Raw genomic sequence first — 18,685 nt, 5'->3', positions numbered from 1 at the left:
TTTTGATAGGCTTTCACTCAAGCTGGCCTTGAAATCATGACAGTCCTGCCTTGGCTTTAAGTATTTACCTCAGTTGGCAACATTTTTTCTGGGTTGCTGTTATTTCTTTTGGAGACAAAGTTTTCACTGTATGACCCAGCTGGCTTCAAACTTGTAACAGTCCTCTTGGTTGGCCTTAAGCTTTGGTGTAGAGGCAGAGCCATGAGGCCTGGCCTTTCCATCACAAGTCCCTTTGACAGCTTTATGACCCCTTGCCTGATCTTTCACCATCTCTTTCCCTGGGATGTGTGTATTTTCCCTTGTAAGGAACATGTACTCTTGAATTTCTAGTGCATCTGAAATCCTCTTTCCCATAATCCTGTTTCCCTTGGGCATGGCTCACTATTTTGTATATATGTTTATGGTGCTGATCAAACCCAGGGCAGAGCATACATCCTACTGTGGAGTCCATAGCCAGTTTTTTAAGTTTTGGTTTTATGTTTACAGAGAGATCCAGCCCAGAGCCTTGAGTGTATTGAACAAACACTTCATAGGACTGTGCTCCTGTTTATGCTCCAGATGACCTGATTTGCCATTTGTTTGGGGGTTTTGTTGTTGTTGTTGTTGTTGTTTTGGTTTAGAGTTGGAGAGCATATCTTTGTTCTTGAACCTTAAAGTTTTTTTTTTTTTTTTTTTTTTTTTTCTGCCTTTGAATGATTTTCACTTCCATGTTCCTGAATGGAAAACTAACTCTGCCCCTTTTCCTAGTTGTTTCCCAGCTCTCAGTGTGTGAATGTTGCCCTCGTGTGGGTGCCCCTACACTTTCTCAGCAGTACCTAATGTTGTGTCTTGGCAGGAGCCTCAGGGAACCCAGCTGCTGGACCAGCAGTCACGTGGGCCTTGCTCTCTTGAGATCAAGCAGTTTCTGGAGTGTGCCCAGAACCAGAGTGACGTCAGGCTCTGCGAGGGCTTCAACGAAGTACTGCGGCAGTGTAGAATTGCAAATGGTGGGTGGCTTGTGTATCTCTCAGCGTGATCATCCTGAAAGCTGTAGGGTGTTGGAGTTAAGTCCCCAGTAGGACTTTTTTTAAGACAGGGATTCTCAGTCTTTCTGAGTCTTCTTAATGGCTCAACCCTTTAACACAGTTCCTTAGGTTGTGGCGCCCTCCAACAATAATTTTTTGTTGTTGTTGCTACTTTATAACTGTAATTTTGTTACTGTTATGAATTGTAGTGTAAATATCTGATGTGCAGGATATCTGATTCATGATTCCAGAAAGGGGTGGAGACCCGTAGGTTGAAAAAAGCTGAATTAGATGGAAGTAGAGTGACAGGGCATTAGTTTTTAAGAATGGAATTAAGAGGCATTTATCCAAACCAGGCTGTGATTGTCCACACCTGTAACACCAGCGCTCAGGAGACAGAGGCAGGCAAAACCTGTATCAAAAAAAGAAAAGAGGGAGAGAGATGCTTGTCCAAGTTTATTAGAACTTTTTGTGGGCCTGAAATCTAGCAAAGTGGCCTTTGTCTACAGACACGTGCACCACGTCTTTGTTATGGGAAGGGTAGAATTAAAGCTTGATTGAAGGAAACCTGAAATGGCTTGGAAAAGAAAACTGTCTTTGGGCATTGTTGAGTATCTTCTAACTTAATTTTTTTTTTTTAACAGGTTTAATCTAATCAAGAAATTCAAACTGAAGAAATGTAAATTGGCTCTGCATTAATTGGTAGAGCAAGTGTGGACCCTTATTTCTAATATTCCATTGCTTCAGAATGGCATGAAAGAATTCTAACTACAGATGTTCACCGAGGCTTGAAGTGGTGGTAGCTGGGCAAGTGTTCAGCCTCCTTGAACTAACTGTATTGTGTTTTGTGAGATAATAAAAATAGAGTTTAATTCTGAGGTGTGTGGTAGTGTTGTTATGTAGTGTGAAAAGTGTGTGTGCCTGCTGAACATAATGGCATTCGTAGAGCAGAGCTGTATCGGCATGTCTTCCGTTCGGCTAGTCCTGTGGCGGGACCCCTAACACAACTCAGGATCCACAGCCAGGAGATTATTTTGTTATTGCTTCATAACCAGCTCTGCTGCTGTTAAGAATCATACTGTAAATACCTGATATGTGACCCCGGTGAACGGATTGCTGTTGTCTTGGGTGCTGAGTTAGCATCCACTCAGCAGATCTGGCAGTTCACTGCTTGCCTAAGGTAAAGCTCAGCATCAGTCAAGCTGCTTATTTAAATGATTCTAGCTGCTCCAGGCCCAGGTCCCATAAAAGTGTTACTTCAAAAACGGTGTATAGCAGTGTGGGATCCTGCACACCCAGCAAGGATCCCTCTTTGTTTTCATTCCAGCAGAGGGGGTCCTTTGCCTGGCTGTGTGCTCAGATTATGGCCTCACACTCTTTAGTTGGCTAACTCAGAATGGCACAGGGTGCCACTTTTGTGAGCAGGGTGCAGCCTGAGCACATTTATCTCCAAAGTACTGACTCTCAGGGGGTTTTAATTTTTGCCAAATCGTTCCCTTAGCAAAAAATTTGAAAAGGCTTATTTTTAATTGATATGTATGAGTGTTGCCTCAGAAACCGGAAGATATCAGAGCCCTTGGAGCTGGAGTTGAATGGCTGAGAGTAACCGTGTGGATGCAAGAAACAGCCTGGTTCCTGCAAGAGCAGCCAGTGCTCCTAACCACTGAGTCACCTCTCCAGGCTCTCCGCTTTCATATGGGTTTCTTTTCTGTCTTGTTTTTTACAAGGCAGGGTATCTCCACCTAACAGCCCTGGCTGGCCTGGAACTCAAAAATCCACGTGCTTCTGGGATTAAAGGCCAAGGCATGGGCCGTCACACCCTGCTGTGTGGAGTTTCATTTAACCATTTGATGGAAAAGACAGTACATTCTTGTTTACCTTTACCACATGCTTAACGAGGTGTGTCATGGAGTGGGTGTGCTACTCAGTGGTGGCTCAAGGTCCAGTCTTGAGCCATGCCAGCAAACTTAAGTGGGTAAGTGGTAAAGTAGACATTTTAAGCAATGGGCGTCCTGTGGCCACTAAATACTGTGTCACTGCACTGAGACAGTCGGCTGAAGCTGGTTTCATTTGTTACCCTTTGGGATAGGGTCTCCTTATATAGTCCAGCTTAGAACCAGATTGGTCTAAATTGACTATCCTGCCTCAGCCTCCGAGTACTGGGATTGGAGGTTGTGATAGCATAACCAGTTTAAAAACCATCCCTAGCCACACCTTTCATCTTAGGGAGAAAAAATAGGTCGTTTCCCTGTAGTTTTTGGATATTTCTACTTCCTGCAAGGCAAGTCTAAACCCGCCCCTTAAATGCTTGTGATTGAACCCAGCACCTCAGAAAACCTTGTCATGGTGCTCCAAACTCTAGCCCCATTCAGGGATTGCTCCAGGGTTAAACCAAGCTGGGCATGGTGGTACACGTAATTCCAATACTTGGAAAGCGGGCAAGAGGATTGCCACAGGTCTGAGCCAGTCTGTCTCACACAAGGCTAAGTCAAATATAGTTGTAAATCTGAGGAGAAATAAAGGGTCATTGCCATGCTTGGTGGTGCACACCTCTTAACACAGAAAGGCAGGAGTGCAAACTGGAGGACAGCCTAGTGTAGCGGAAGTTTTGGTTTCTTAAAAATGCACTTATGTAAATGTTTTTTGTTTTAATCCCAAGTGTGGGATATGGGACTGCTTTAGTTTGTGAAGAGCTGATTGCAGGCTCCGGCAGAGGGGTATGGTCTTTGCCAGCTGGAGTTAGTGAAGTTCTGAGGACTGTGGGAGAGAGAAATATGAGAGCACAGCAAGAGCAAGGGGATCAAGGAGATGGACAGACTGAGGGAAAGCTTCAGAGAGTCAGAGGAGAAGCTTGTCCCTTCGGCTGCTCTGGGGCTACTGCCATTTGCTGTTTGCTGTTCTGGACTGCTAGGTATCCTGACAACTGATACTGGTATTGCCCCAAAAGAACCCGCTGACCCTAACCAGCTGGAACTAAGTCTAAAGAGGTCTACATCCCCTTTCCCTTCTAACCTTTCATACCTAGGGCTGGAGGAGTGGAAGGGAGGTAGAGGCATAAGAAACCCCAAAGAGAGTTTAAAAACAGTGCCAACAGCCTGGTCTACATAGTTTCTGGGTAGCCAAGGCTGTGTAGCAAGACTCTTGTCTGTAAAAACAATAGTGCATTCCTTTGAAAGTTGGTGCTGCCAGACTGGAGAGATGGATGGCTCATGTTAAGAGCACTTGTTGCTCTTTCAGAGCACCTGAATTTCCCATACTCACATAGTAGCTCATAAAAGTCTATAACTGCAGTTCCAGGGGATCCAATGGCCTCTGACTTCCAAGAGTATAAGGCATTCCAGTGGTACACATATGTACTATACCAAAAGATTCAAACACAAAGTATCAAAAAACAGGACTGGAGGAACTAGCTCATCTCTTAAGATCCCTAAAGATCTGCATTTTGAGAATTTGATTTCCAGTACACACATAGAAGTGCACTCGTACACATAATCATTTTTCAAGACAGGGTTTCTCTGTGTAGCCTTGGCTGTCCTGGATTAGATTTGTAGACTAGGCTGGCTTCGAACTCACAGAGCTCTGCCTACTTCTGCCTCCCTGAGTGCTGGGATTAAAGGCATGTGCTACCATGCCTAGCTTCATACACATAATTTAAAAGTTTTGTTTTTTGAGACAGGGTTTCCTTGTGTGATCCTGGCTGTCCTGGAATTCACTATGTAGACCAGGCTGCCCTGGAACTCAGAAATCATCCTGCCTTTGCCACCCAAGTGCTGGGATTAAAGGCTTGGGCCACCACCGTCCAACAAAAGTAAATTTTTAAAAATGCCAAGGCTTTGCCTCCTCAGAGCCATTTGCTTAGTCTCGAGCCACGTACACTTTCACCAGCCTCCGCCAGGTGTCACTCTTGATGTAGTTTTGCCCCCTGGCCTATTTCTACTGGCCCTTGGCCTGCATCCCAGGTTTGCAGTTGTGGTTTATTTTTGGCAGACCAGCTTTCCATCACCGAGTACCAAGTCCCAGAAGAAGAGCAAGAGAGCAACTCCAACAAGTGTCTGCTCAGGACGCAGCTTCAGTTCTTTGTAGTCCCCTGTCTCCCAAGGGCTCCGGGACCTTTGGAATTCTTGTTACTTCTATTCAAGGGCCTACAAAGACCTAACGGTGAGTAGCCAGGCAACAGTTGGGGAGCAGTGGGATTGTGAGTCAAAGACAGAGCCCCCCAGATATGTTTGACCTATTTCCTCTCAGCCCTGGGGGAGCGTGGGTTCTCAGAACACCTGTCAGGCAAGTTACCTACAGATCATGTGTCTGGCTGTGCTTTCTGGCTAGCTTTCTGGGAGGGGTGTAAGGTTCCAAGACTTCGGACCACCCGCTTTTATTTAGAAGGCCTCCCATTCCCCGGAAAGTCTCAGAAGGGGCTAATGGAGCAGCAAATAGAGTCTCTTAGTTCGCTCCAGTCAGAGATTATGAACAGGAAGATGGACACACACATATTATCAGAAAAGGTCGAACGCAGCCAGAATTTGGCCAGCCTGGCTCAGGACGGCACGCCGGTGTGGGCCCAGTACTTGCTCTAAACCCATGCCAAGGCTGTGGTGTGGCTGTGATAGGTGAGGGACACATGACCATCTTGGGATTTTAGAATGACCTTTCAGCAAACAGGCTTGTTTTTTGAGGGGAACTAATGCCTTCAGTCCTATTGGCTATTGCTATGGTGCACAGGCCAGGTTCCTGCTGTCTATTGGCGAAGGAGACAGTTGTTATTCTAAACCTTCCTCTGGTAACCAGGCACCCAGTGGCTGGCCACAGGCTTCCTGCAACAGCCAGCTTGAGTCAGCCAGAACTGCTGAGTGGCTGGTCAGCACATTGGGCCCCTGGGGACACCAGGTTTTCTCAGAAGTGGATGAGAAAGATGTGGCTTTTGCCTGCCTGCCTCTTCCTATTGCTGGGTGATTTTCTGCCTTTCTCAAACTCTTGGTCTGAAGCAGGAGTTCAGTTCCTTGGCAGGAGCCTCTGTGTTCCTGAAACAAGACGCGCCAGCTTTTCAAGCTTCTCCACATCCAAGCTTGACCACCCTGGCTCTGGGCTGAGGGCGTAGCTCAGTGACAGGGCGCTTGCCTAGCATACTCAGTGCTCCGGGTTCCATTCCTAGCACCTAAAAATAAAAAGAAAGGGGGCTGGAGAGATGGCCCAGCAGTTAAGAACACTGACTGCTCTTCCAGAGGACCCAGGTTCAATTCCCAGCACCCACATGGCAGCCCATCACTGTCCGTAACTGCAGTTTGAGATGATCTGACATCCTCAAGCAGACATATATGCAGGCAAAAGACTATGGGACATAAAATTGAGTAAATTTTTAAAATTAATTCAATTTACATCTCAGTCATAGGCCCCTCCCTCTTCTTCCAATCCCACACTCCCTCCCACATCCCCTCTCCCCTATTCCTCAGACTAGGGGAGCCCCCCCCTCACCCGGACATCCCAGCTCATCTATTCACATGAGGACTGGGTTTATTTTCCTCTCCTGTGGCCTGGTAGTGAAGTTCCATTAGGGGGAAGTGATCAAAAAAGCAGGCAACATAGTCCATGTCAGAGATATCCCCCACTCCCCTAACTAGTGGGCCCACATGAAGGCTAAGAGCCCATCAGGCTTACCTTCTTGGGGTCTGTGCATTATAGTATGTATATCCTGTACTATATGACCAAAATCTGCTTACAAGTGAGTATATACCATGTGTGTCTTTCTGGTTCTGTGTTACCTCACTCAGGATGATCTTTTCTAGTTCCATCCATTTGCAAATTTCATGATTTTCTTGTTTTTAATGGCTGAGTATTAGAAGCATATAAGGAGGAAATGAATGGATCTCTCAAAGAAATACAGGAAAATACAACCAAACAAATAGAGGCTATCAAGGACAGACAGGAAACCACAATCAAACAGGTAAAGGAAATGAATAAAACTGTTCAAGACCTGAAAATGGACTTAGAATCAATACAGAAAACACAAACGGAGTAAATATTTTTTTAAAAAAATTAAAAAAAAAAAAAGAAATCCTGGGCGTGGTGGCCTGTGATTCCAGCACTCAGGGAGGCAGAGGCAGGCAGATTTCTGTGAGTTTGAGGCCAGCAAAGTGAGTCCAAGACATCCAAGGCTACATAGAGAAACTCTATTTCAAAAAAAAACCACAATAAAATAAAAAATAAGAGTAACTGATTTGTGCCAAGCATAGAGGCACATGCCTTTAATGCCAGCACTCAGAAAGCAGAGGCTTATGGATCAACATGAGTTTTAGGCCAGCAGGGCTATATAGTGAGACCCCATCTCAAATAAATAAATAAATAAATAAATAAATAAATAAATAAATAAATAAATGAAATTTACTTGCTGTGTTGTGCAGGCTGCTCCAGCACTAGGCATGTCTTGCTTGGCATTGTTAGGTAAGGTCTGGGGCATTCCATCTGCCAAGGCCTGTACCAGAGCATCAACTGACCATTGAATCATACCCAGCTTTTACCACACACCTATGCTGGACAGAGGACACAAAGATGCCCAGACATCACAGTCAAGCGGGAGACGGTACCGGAGGCTAGATCAAGAATCACTCATGAAGTACTTGGCTTTCTTTCGTAAGATTATTTTGATTCTATGTGGATGGGTGTTCCATCTATGCGCCACTTGCCTGCTTGGTCCCCATGAAGGCCAGAAGAGAGAACCAGATCCCCTAGAAGTAGAATTCTAGATGGTTGTGAGCTGCCATGTGAGTGACGGGAATTTGAACCTGGGCCTCTGCAATAGCAGCCACTGCTTTTATTCCCTGAGCTTTCCCTCCAGTGTTTCTCCTTTTTATTTTTTCATTGATACAAGGTCTCATGTAAGCCTGGCTGGCTTAGAAGTTTTTATGTAAACCAGGCTAGCCACTAGGCCTGTCTTTTTGTTTGTTTGTTTTGTTTTGCTATTTAAGGCAGCGTCTCATGATGTCATTCTGGTTTGCCCAGAACTTGGTATTTAGGCCAGGCTGGCCTGGAACACATAGGGTGATCTGCCTGTCTCAGCTGTGAGCCACCATACCAGGCAATGCTTGGCTTATTTAATGGCTATTCAGCCAGGAGTAATGGCTCATGCCTGTATAACATGAAGGCAGGAGAGTTGCAATTTTGAGGTCCACCTGGGCTATGTAATTAATTCTGAGCCAGCCTGGGCTATCTAGAGTGAGGTGTAGCTCAACAACAGGTATATGTTTGTTTGGTTTGTTTTTGTTATTTTTGAGACAGGATTTTGCTCTGTAACAGAGCCCTGACTGACCTGAACTCACTTTGTAGACCAGGATGGCCTTGAACTCAGAGATCTTCCTGTCTCTGCTTCCCAGTGCTGGAATTAAAGGTGTGTGCCTTTAAACAAAACCTCTGTTTGGCCTCAAACTAACTCCAGCCATATCCTCTAATCTCCTAGCTTTCTCATTCTCTAGTTCATTCAGTCTTCACTGAGTTTTCTCTCTCTCTTACTGTCTGGGTAAAACTGCCTCCCTCCCTCTCTCATTGCCTCTTAAGTAGTTCCCTTTCCTCTATCCTTGCTTGAGAGTTGAGAGTATCCTATTCTGTCAAGTCTTTCTCTGATTAGTCACTGTTCCTGCCACTCAATTAGGCATCACTTTCAAGCATGGGCACTTCCTTCTACAAGCTAACTTTACCTTCCTAGTTTGGGATTAAAGGCATCTACCAGCACAACTAAGCTTTTCTTTACCTGAAACTTGCTCTTTACCAGGCTATCTATCTATATCTATCTATCTATCTATCTATCTATCTATCTATCTATCTATCTATCTATCTATCGTCATTTCAAGACATGTTTCTCTATTTTAGCTCTGGCTATTCTGGAACTACATTGATGGTCCATGCCTTTAATCCCAGCAGTTTGGAGGCAGAGGCTGGCAAATCTCTGTGAGTTCAGGCCCAGCCTGATCTACGGAGGTAGTTCCAGGACAGCCAGGACTACACTGAGAAACCCCGTCTTGAAAGAAAGAAAAAGAAAGGAAGAAAGAGAGAGAGAAAGAAAGAAAGAGAAGAGAAAGGAAAGAAGGAAGGGAGGGAAGGAGGGAGGGAGGAAGAAAGGAAGGAAGGGGTGGTGAGGGTAGGAGGTTGACTGCTTCTTTCTGTACCCCTTTCAGAGGTCCTTGGGATCCTCCTGAGACCCACCTGACCATGACCCGGGATGAGGACCTCCCTGACTCCCATTCTGCACAGGGCTTCTATGAGAACTATGAACCCAAGGAGATCCTGGGCAGGTGAGACAAAGTCCTCACCTCAGCCCCTTCGATCTTAGAGATTGGCTCTACCCTCAGGCTAGCCCCATTGCTGACCCCTTAGCTCCTCCCCACAGGGTGAGAAGGGAATCCTGTTGTTATATCACAGGACAGAACATCGGTGCCTTTGATTTACTGATTGATTTCATTTTTATTTTATGAGTACGAGCCTTTCACCCGTATGCATGTTTGTGCACCGCATGCATGCCTGGTGTCCTTAGAGGTCAGAAGTAAGCGTCCAATCCCCTTGCAGTTCCGGACTGTTGTTAGTTGCCATGTGGGTGCTAGGAACCGGACGCAGGCTCTCTGAAAGGGCAGCAAGTTTTCTCTCCAGCCGCTGTACCTTGCCAGCCTTTGGTAAGGGACTCCCCTGGAGTGTGGGGTCACGAGGCCATCTGTTCTCTGCCCACAAGGGGAGTCAGCAGCGTGGTCAGGCGCTGTATCCATAAACCTACGTGCCAGGAATACGCGGTAAAAATCATCGACATCACCGGCGGAGGCAACTTCAGCGCTGAGGAGATACAGGAGCTTCGGGAAGCTACGCTCAAGGAAGTGGACATCCTGCAGAAGGTCTCAGGATATCCGAACATCAGTGAGTGGATCCTCCAAACTCCCCTATTCTCCTGGGGCGCGAGCCATGGCGGCGTGCTTTGCAGTGACTCTTCCCTTAAAACCCAAGTGGGGACATGAAGAGCCGTAACCCGTCCATCTTCACCTCGTCTTCGATGGCTCTGCCAGCCCATTGTTGGGGCTCAGGGTCACAGGTGCCACCCTCACTACACAAAGTGGGTATGGACAGCGCTGGGAGTGGGAGAAGGTGGGGTGAGGGAGCACGTGGTCCCTCCCACACCCCAGTGATTACCTTGGAGCCCCCTCACATTCCCACCCCTGCCTTTGAAGCCAGCCTGCCTGTCTCTGTGTCCTGTGTCCCGCGCCAAGGCTCCTCTGCACCTTGAGACCAGCTAGCCTTTTCCATTTCAGTACAGCTGAAGGACACTTACGAGACCAACACTTTCTTCTTCTTGGTATTTGATCTGTAAGTACCCAACCCTGGAGCCACCATTTACCCTGGGGCTTATGAAGCCTTCCACTGCCCACGAGGCTGTCAGGGGGCCAGCATAATGAAACACACGGCAAAGTCAACAGTTGATTCAGGGCCATACTGCCAGGTTTGAAACCTAGGATACTACTAATGCAGTACACATATACATACACACATATATATAGTACATCAAATATATATGTTTGTTTATATATATGTATATATAATTTTCTTAAATTAAAAAAAAAAACGTTTTTAGACAGGGTCCTGTTGGGTAGCCCTAGACTAGCTATGAAGACAAGGCTGGCCTTGAATTCACAGAGATCCTCCTGCATCTGCCTCCAAAAGTTCTGGGATTAGAAGCATGTGCTACCATATATATAAAGTCAATTTCAAATATATATATATATATATATATATATATATATATATATATATATATATATATATATATATGTATTTGTTTTGTGTCTTCTGGTTTTTCGATATGGGGTTTCTCTGTGTATCCCTGGCTGTTCTGGAATTCACTTTGTAGACCAGGCTGGCCTCAAACTCAGATATTGGCTTGATTCTGCCTCTCAAATACTGACGTTAAAGACTTGTACCACCACCACACATTTTTATGATCAGTTTTTATTAGAAAAAAAAATTACCAACCCATGCCTTTAGTACCAGCATTTAGGAGGCAGAGACAGGCAGATTTCTGAGTTTGAGGCCAGCCTGATCTACAGAGCAAATTTCAGGATGGCTAGGGCTACACAGAGAAACCCTGTCTTGAAAAATCAAAACCAAAAAGAGGAAAAAAAAAGAAAAAGAAAAAAAATTTCCATCTGGATAGTGGTGGTGCATGCCTTTAATCCCAGTACTCTAGAGGCAGAGGAAGGCAGATCTCTGTGAGTCTGAGGCCAGCCTGGTCTACAGAGTGAGTTCCACATAAAGAAACCCTGTCTCCAAAAAGGAAAAAGAAAGAAAAAAAGAGAATTCCTCTGAGTGAGGTCATTCATGCCTTTAATCCTAGTACTTGGGAGGCATAAGCTGATGAATCTCTATGTATTTAGGACCTGCCTGGTCTACACAGTGAGTTCCAGGCCAGCCAGAGTATATACAGAGACCTGTCTCAAAAACAAATTTAAGAAGGGGATGGGTGGGAGGGGAAGGAGAACAGGAGGGAAGAGGAGAAGGGAGGAGAAGAGAGAACTGTACTTCAAAGCCTGGCTTGGTGATCCATGTCTACAATGTCTGCCTTTGGGAGGCTGAGGCAAAAGGATCAAAAGTTTGAAGACAGTTTGTGCTACATAGCCACACCCTGTCTCAGAAAATAAAACCCCCAAATTAAAATTCAATCATTTTTATTTTATTTTTTTCAAGACAGGGTTTCTCTGTGTAACCCTGGCTGTCCTGGAACTCACTCTGTAGACCAAGCCGGCCTCAAACTCACAGAGATCCACTCGTCTGCCTCTGCCTCCTTCCATCTGCTGGGATGAAAGGCATGTGCCACCACTGCCCAGCTTCAAGTCAGTCCTTTTACCTTTCTGATCTAGAGCATGGTCTCTGCTAGAGCAATCTAGTTTTACCCTGGAGAGCTCCTCGGGACACCAGTAAAAATAGCTTCCAAGCCACTTCTCTAAAGGTTAAAGACATTTGAGCTGCCCCCAAAGGTTACAAAGGACAGAGTGCTGTGAATACAGCAGGATGGCTGCAGCTAGGCAGGGGAAGGGGGCTTCCTAGAGCCTGTCCCGTGGTTAAATGGGAAAAGATAAAACTGGGCACAGTGGCACAGTCCTATAATCTAACTTGGGAAGGTGAAGCAGGAGGATTATTACCACGACTCTGATGTTAGCTTGGGCAACAGTGTAAGACCCTGTCCCAAATTTTTCTTGTATAAATGATAAGAGAGGAAACAGACAATGTTGAAGGCTCACCAGCTACAATATAACATTTTCTGTCGTAATTTTCTCCAGTAAGTTGTCTCCTTAAATTAACTCTGATGTCCTGGATGCTGGTGGTGGCACATGCCTTCAATCCCAGCACTCCAGAGGCAGAAGCAGATGGATCTCTGGTCTATACAGTGAGAGTAACCCTGGCTCAAAAAACTAAAAACAAAACTAACAAAAAAAATTAATGGTGAGGCATAGATAAGTCAAGACACCCTGTGTTGGCTAGTTTTATATCAGCTTGACACAAGCTGGAGTCACAGGAGAGGTGGGAGCCTCAATTGAGAAAAACGCCTCCATCAAATCTAGCTGTAGACAAGCCTGTAGGGCATTTTCAAGTGCTGGGTTTAAAGGCATGTGCCACCAGGACTGGTCTGTCTCTCCATTATTTAAACCATTTATTTTGATCATCTTTAGTCTTATGTGTAGGTGTGTATGTGTCTGTCTGTTTGTGAGTATGTCTACATGTGATTATGTACAAGTAAGTGCAGGAACCTATAGAGGCCAGAGGTTGTTTGGAATCCTGTGGAGCTAGAATTATCCACAATTGTGAGTGGCTTGAATTGGGTGCTGGGAACCTAACCCAGGTCCTCCAGAAGAACAGTAAATGCTCTTAACTGCTGAGCCATCTCTTCAGCTTTCTGGTTTTTGTTTTGTTTGAGACAGGTCCAATGTAGCCCAAGCTAGCCCAAGCTAGCCTACAACTCACTATGTAGCTGAGGCTGGCCTTGAACTGCTGATTCTCTTGCTGCCATCTACCAAGTACTAGGATTACAGGTGTATGTCGACACAGCTGGCTCTTAATCTTATAGTGGACAGACTCTAGTTCCCCAACACTTCCACTGCTGATGCTTTCCATTCGCTTCCTGGCAAAAACTCCCAAGTCATCTAGATCTAGTTTTGGGGTCCAGGGCCTGAGACGTAGATGTCTGTCTTCCACCCCCAGTGCTGACACCCCCAGGGTGCCATGAATTTTCATAAGCAGGGACAACCTATTTCCTAAGCCTCCACTCCCTCCCTAGGTTCCTTCCCACGGGGGAACAGCCCACCTTGCCTTTGGCGGCAGCAGGGTAAAAACACAGCTCTGGGGACGGGTTAAGAAACTGGTGTTCCTGGAAACACTTGGTTCCCACAGGATGAAGAGAGGGGAACTCTTTGACTACCTCACTGAGAAGGTCACCTTGACAGAGAAGGAGACCAGGTAAGGGGTGTGTGCCATCTCCACCTTTTCTCCAAGTCCTGGCATCACCGTGGTCTGACAAGAGGCCTGGTGTGCATGTTTTAGCTGAGGTCATGCTGGCTTCTGTGACCTCCCAGCTTCCCGGCTCAATCTATAGTCTAGATTCTAGACTGTCCCAGCCTATCCTGGATCCCCCATTGCATGTGGTATGGTTGGTACGTGGGCTTTGACCTCTTTGAATCTTCTCTCTGTTGAGTGGAAGCATAATATCTAGAGAAACACTCAGTTCTGTTGTATGGGAAAAGATTTGCCTAATTGTAGAATCAAGAATTAAGCCAGTGTGCCTGCAGAGATGACTCAACAACTGAAGCACTTGTTACTCTCATTTTTGTTTTTGGTTTTTGAGACAGGGTCTCACTATGTAGCTGTGCCTGGCTTGGAGCCTGATATGAAGGCCAGGAAGGCCTTGAACTCCCAGAGATCTGCCTGCCTCTCTGCCCATAGAATGTTGGCATTAAATACTTGTACCACCATGCCTGGCACACTTGCTTTTCTTTTGGAGGACCTAGGTTCGGTTCCCAGCACCCATATGGATGGCTCACAGATGTCTGTGACTCAGTTCTAGAGGACTTGATGCCTTCTTCTGACCACCTTGGGCACTACATGAATGTGGGGGATACATGTATGACCAGGCAGATACAGACAGTGAATCAATAAATACAGCCTATGAAACAAGCAAAAAATGCCAGTGGGCTTACTAGTAAGGTGCTTGCCCAGCATGTTTAAAGCCCTGACTTCCATCTCTAGCACAAAACAAAAAAATGAAAACAGACTGAGGTATGGTGATGAATATCTGTAATCTTAACGATAGGGAGGCTGAGGCAGAAGGATCATGATTTCAAGGCCAATCTGAGTTGCATGGGACACGTTGTTTTGAAAAGCAAAAATAGGGGTAGGCCATAGTTCAGCTGGCAGAGTGGTTGCCTAGCATGCTGGGATGTTTTATTTCCCAGAAATGCATAAACCGGCCATGGTGGCATGTACCTCTAATCCTAGCATTTGAAAGATGGAAGCAGGAAGACCAGGAGTTTAAGGTCATCCTCAGCTACATAGTAGGTTAGAGGCTAGCCTGGGCTACAGACCTTGTTACAATAAAATAAAACAGCCAGGCCTGGTGGTGGAAGACATTAATCCCAGCATTCCAAGAAGCAGGCAGGATCTCTGAGTTTGAGGCCAGCCTAGTCTACAGAGAGAGTTTCCAGACAGCCAGGAATACATAGAGAAACCCTGTCTCGAAAAACAATGACGATGATAACAATAATAAAAGAAACAAGCCAATGCCATGCCTCTACCTCCTTAGAAAGATCATGCGGGCCCTGCTGGAGGTGATCAGCACCTTGCACAGACTCAACATTGTCCATCGGGACCTGAAGCCGGAGAATATCCTTCTGGATGATGACATGAACATCAAGCTCACAGACTTTGGGTTTTCCTGCCAGCTGCAGCCAGGAGAAAAGCTCCGAGGTCTGGTACCCTTGGCCTTGGCCCACAGAGGTGCCTCAGGGATGGAAATTGCCTGAATTTCTCCCCAGAATAAAAATTCTAGCACTTCAGTGGTTGAGTGGATGGCTAGCCCTCACTGAGGAGTGGGTAAAATGGGATACACAAGAATGAGGACTTGAGTTTGAATCCCCAGAGCCCATGAAACTCCAGCACGGGGTGGGCAGCTATGAAGAGCCCTGGGGATTGCTGGCTGATCTACCCGAGCCAGCCAGCACTAGGCCAGTGAGAGATCCTGTCTCAAAAATAAGATGGAGAGCAATCAAGGAAGACACCTGACCTTTTCTCCCAGACACACATGCACGCGCGCATACACACACACACACACACAAATCTGAGACCAGTCATCAGTTAAGAGCATGGGGGGGCTGTTCTAGAGGACCTGGGTTCGAGTCTCAGCTCCCACATTGCTGCTCACAACAGTCTGTAACTCCAGTTTCAGGGGCGCCCATACCCTCTTCTGGCCTTCTTGGCCACCCATGCATATGGTACACAGATATGAATGCAGGCAAGACACCCATACACATGAAAAATAGTAAAATTATATATACGAATTTTTACAAGGCTTCTCTGTGTAGCCTCGGCCGTCCTCAAAATAGGAGATCCACCTTCCTCTGCCTCCCAAGTGCTAGGATTAAAGTTGTGTGTCACCATGCCTGGCTTTTTTTTTTTTTTTTTTTTTTTTTCAATTAAGGGTTTTTTTTTTTTTTTTTTTTTTTTTCCAATAAAGGGTTTCTTTGTGCAGCTTTGGCTGTCCTATAACTAGCTCTGTAGACCAGGCTAGCCTGCCTGTCACAGAGATCTTCCTGCCTCTGCCTCCTAAATATTTTTTTAAAGACTTTTGCTTTTTTTCAGACAGGGTTTCTCTTCGAAGCCCTGGCTGTCCTGGAACTCACTCTGTAGACCAGGCTGGCCTGGCACTCACAGAAATCTGCCTGCCTCTGCCTCCCAAGTGCCAAGATTAAAGGTATGTGCACCACCACCCAGCTAAGCATGTATTTCTTATGTAGAGGACCCAAGTTTCAGTTCCCAGCACTCACACAGGGAGACTTTCAAAGCCACTTAGAACTCCAGTTCTAAGGGACCTGTCCCTCTTTTGTGGTCTCCGTGGGCATTTTTACCTATGTGCATACACAGACACACACACACACACACAATTTAAAATAGAAACAAATCTTTAAAAAGATCCTACTTCAGAGACTGGATATCTCTGGATGTACAGTCTTTTCCTGTAACTCCCCTGACCCAGGTTCCCACCGCCTAAGCTCCATGCCAGGGTGTCTAAAGGACCTAGGAATCCATGCACGGCGGCCCTGGGAACCTCTGTATCCTGCTGCTGCCCTTGAGTGTAAAACAGGAGAGCCCTACCAAGCCCCGTTCTTGGGTAACTTCTTCCAAGGGTATTTTGCGGTGTCCTGATGATGGCTGTTCCTGCAGAGGTCTGTGGGACTCCCAGTTATCTGGCCCCTGAAATCATCCAGTGCTCCATGGACGACAGTCATCCTGGCTACGGGAAAGAGGTGGACATGTGAGTGGTGTGGGTAGTCGGGGGTGGGGGAGGTAGCCACACCACAGTCCGACACCAGGGATGCTAGGAACCACGGCCAGCCGCCCCGGCGGCGGGCCTCCCCACCCACGAGGCTAAGTGTGACGCGAGGCCCTGCCCACCCTCCAGGTGGAGCACTGGGGTCATCATGTACACCCTGCTGGCCGGCTCCCCACCCTTCTGGCACCGGAAGCAGATGCTGATGTTGAGGATGATCATGGATGGCCAATATCAGTTTGGCTCGCCAGAGTGGGATGACTACTCAGACACGGTGAAAGACTTGGTGAGAGGCCATGCCCACCTGCTCCCCAGATGTCAAGGGAGAGGAAAACATCCCAATACAAACAGGCAGCATGCCCCAGAGTGGAGAAATCTCCAGGAGGGAACCCTCTCTGTATTTGTCTCATCGCTGTTCCAAAATACCCAGCAAAAGCTACTCGAGGAAGGAAGGGTCTATTCGGGCTCACGCTCTCAGGTGTGTGAGGGGACGGACCACATCGTATCCAAAGTCAGGAAGCAGAGGGAGAGCCGGAGAGGGAGAGGGAGGAGACTGGGACTCAGTTTACTCTCTCCTTTCCCTCCAGGACCTCACCCCAGGAACCGGAACCACCCACATTTAGGGTGGAGCTTTCCACCTCAACCTACCTAACCCATCCCCCACAGGCAGGTCCAGAGATCTGTTCCCACGGTAGCTCTAAATCCCATCGAGTTGGCAATCAGGATCGATCCTCACCATCCCCCGTCTTCCCCCACCCTCCCACCCCACGCCTTCCAAAACGCGAATCCTCGGTTCCCTTGTGTTCTCACAGGTGTCTCGCTTCTTGGTGGTGAAACCCCAGGACCGCTGCTCGGCAGAAGAGGCCCTGGCGCACCCTTTCTTCCAACAGTACCAGGTGGAAGAAGTGCGACACTTCAGCCCCCGAGGGAAGTTCAAGGTACTGAAACGTCACTTTGGCCTGAGGCTCCCGAGGTCCTCACTGCTCTAGAGCCGCTGGCACCCGGCTCCCAGAGTCTTAAACCACGAGGGATGCTAGAATTGCCCCTCTTCTTGTTTTCACTGTTCCAACTCAGTTTCTGGCTGCGGGGAACGTCCGCTCACCGACTCTGTCGGCCCACATTCCTGTAGGTGCTTGTGGTCTTGGAACAGGGGCCATCTGTAGGGCACCCCCAAAGCCATCTAAGGTTTCCTGACGAGCTCCGCGGCGGGCTGAGGGTTCTCAGTGCTGCCCCCTGCAGGTGATCTGCCTAACTGTACTGGCGTCGGTAAGGATCTACTACCAGTACCGTCGGGTGAAGCCGGTGACCCGGGAGATCGTGATCCGAGACCCCTACGCGCTGCGGCCTCTGCGGAGGCTCATCGACGCCTATGCTTTCCGCATCTACGGCCACTGGGTGAAGAAAGGGCAACAGCAGAACAGGGCTGCCCTGTTCGAGAACACACCCAAGGCAGTGCTCCTCTCCTTGGCTGAGGAGGAGGACTTCTGAGGGGCTGTGGGGCACGGGGTGGGGGCGGGGAGGTGCAAGCAGAGAGGCACACCCCCAGAACTGTGAGGAGGCCTCATGCAGGTCTCCGCATGGGAGCAGGTGGCCCTACTCTGAGCTCACCCTAGATGCGCATGGTGTTCCCAACAAACTGCAGCAATCAACAGCTGGGACTGGGTGTGCAGCGCGTGCCTGTTGTCCTGAGACGGTAGGAATTCCAGGTTCTAGGCCAGCCTGGGCAGCTTAGGGATGATTACTTCAAAATAAAAAATAGGGGTGGGGATGTAACTCAGTAGTGAGCGTGAGGCCCCAAGTTCAACCCCTGGCATGGCAAAAATGGATAAATAAATCAATCCAAAGCAGCTAAGCCGTATTGGAACTTTAAGCCTTCTGGCTTCTCTACTGTGCACCTTCGTCAATGTCGCTGTTTTTTTTTTTTTTTTTTTTTTTTAAGATTTATGTATTTATATGTGTGTTTTGTACGCGTCTATATTATGTACAGCACATGGGTGCACTACCTGCGGAGCTCAGAAAAGGGTGCGGACACTGGAGTTATGGCTAGTTGGGAACCAGCCCTTCCTCTGCCAGAACAAGTGCTCCTAACTGCTAAGCCATCTCTCCAGCCCGTCTCACTTTATGG

At 47.2% G+C, this 18,685-nt stretch overlaps 2 protein-coding genes across 2 annotated transcripts in view; both read left to right on the top strand.

Moving 5' to 3' along the window:
• Window positions 1-1,882, top strand: part of Chchd2 (coiled-coil-helix-coiled-coil-helix domain containing 2) — a 5,485-nt gene extending 3,603 nt beyond the window's left edge. The window contains exons 3-4 of the mRNA XM_055605714.1: window positions 836-986; window positions 1,649-1,882. Coding sequence (XP_055461689.1) covers window positions 836-986; window positions 1,649-1,659 — 162 coding nt within the window. The 3' untranslated portion in view covers window positions 1,660-1,882. The remainder of the gene's footprint in view (window positions 1-835; window positions 987-1,648) is intronic.
• A 3,117-nt stretch (window positions 1,883-4,999) lies between these two features.
• Phkg1 (phosphorylase kinase catalytic subunit gamma 1) lies at window positions 5,000-18,407 on the top strand. The gene is made up of 10 exons (XM_055606090.1): window positions 5,000-5,162; window positions 9,167-9,283; window positions 9,715-9,893; window positions 10,283-10,337; window positions 13,413-13,478; window positions 14,818-14,981; window positions 16,455-16,545; window positions 16,693-16,846; window positions 17,373-17,498; window positions 17,800-18,407. The coding sequence occupies exons 2-10, from the start codon at window positions 9,201-9,203 to the stop codon at window positions 18,046-18,048; spliced, it is 1,167 nt and encodes a 388-aa protein (XP_055462065.1). The 5' UTR covers window positions 5,000-5,162; window positions 9,167-9,200; the 3' UTR covers window positions 18,049-18,407.
• Window positions 18,408-18,685: the final 278 nt, after the last annotated feature.

This window comes from Psammomys obesus, unplaced genomic scaffold, assembly GCF_907164565.1.
Source record: "Psammomys obesus unplaced genomic scaffold, mPsaObe1.curated_primary_1811, whole genome shotgun sequence".
Taxonomy (NCBI): domain Eukaryota; kingdom Metazoa; phylum Chordata; class Mammalia; order Rodentia; family Muridae; genus Psammomys; species Psammomys obesus.
This window is presented reverse-complemented; position numbering and strand designations above follow the sequence as displayed.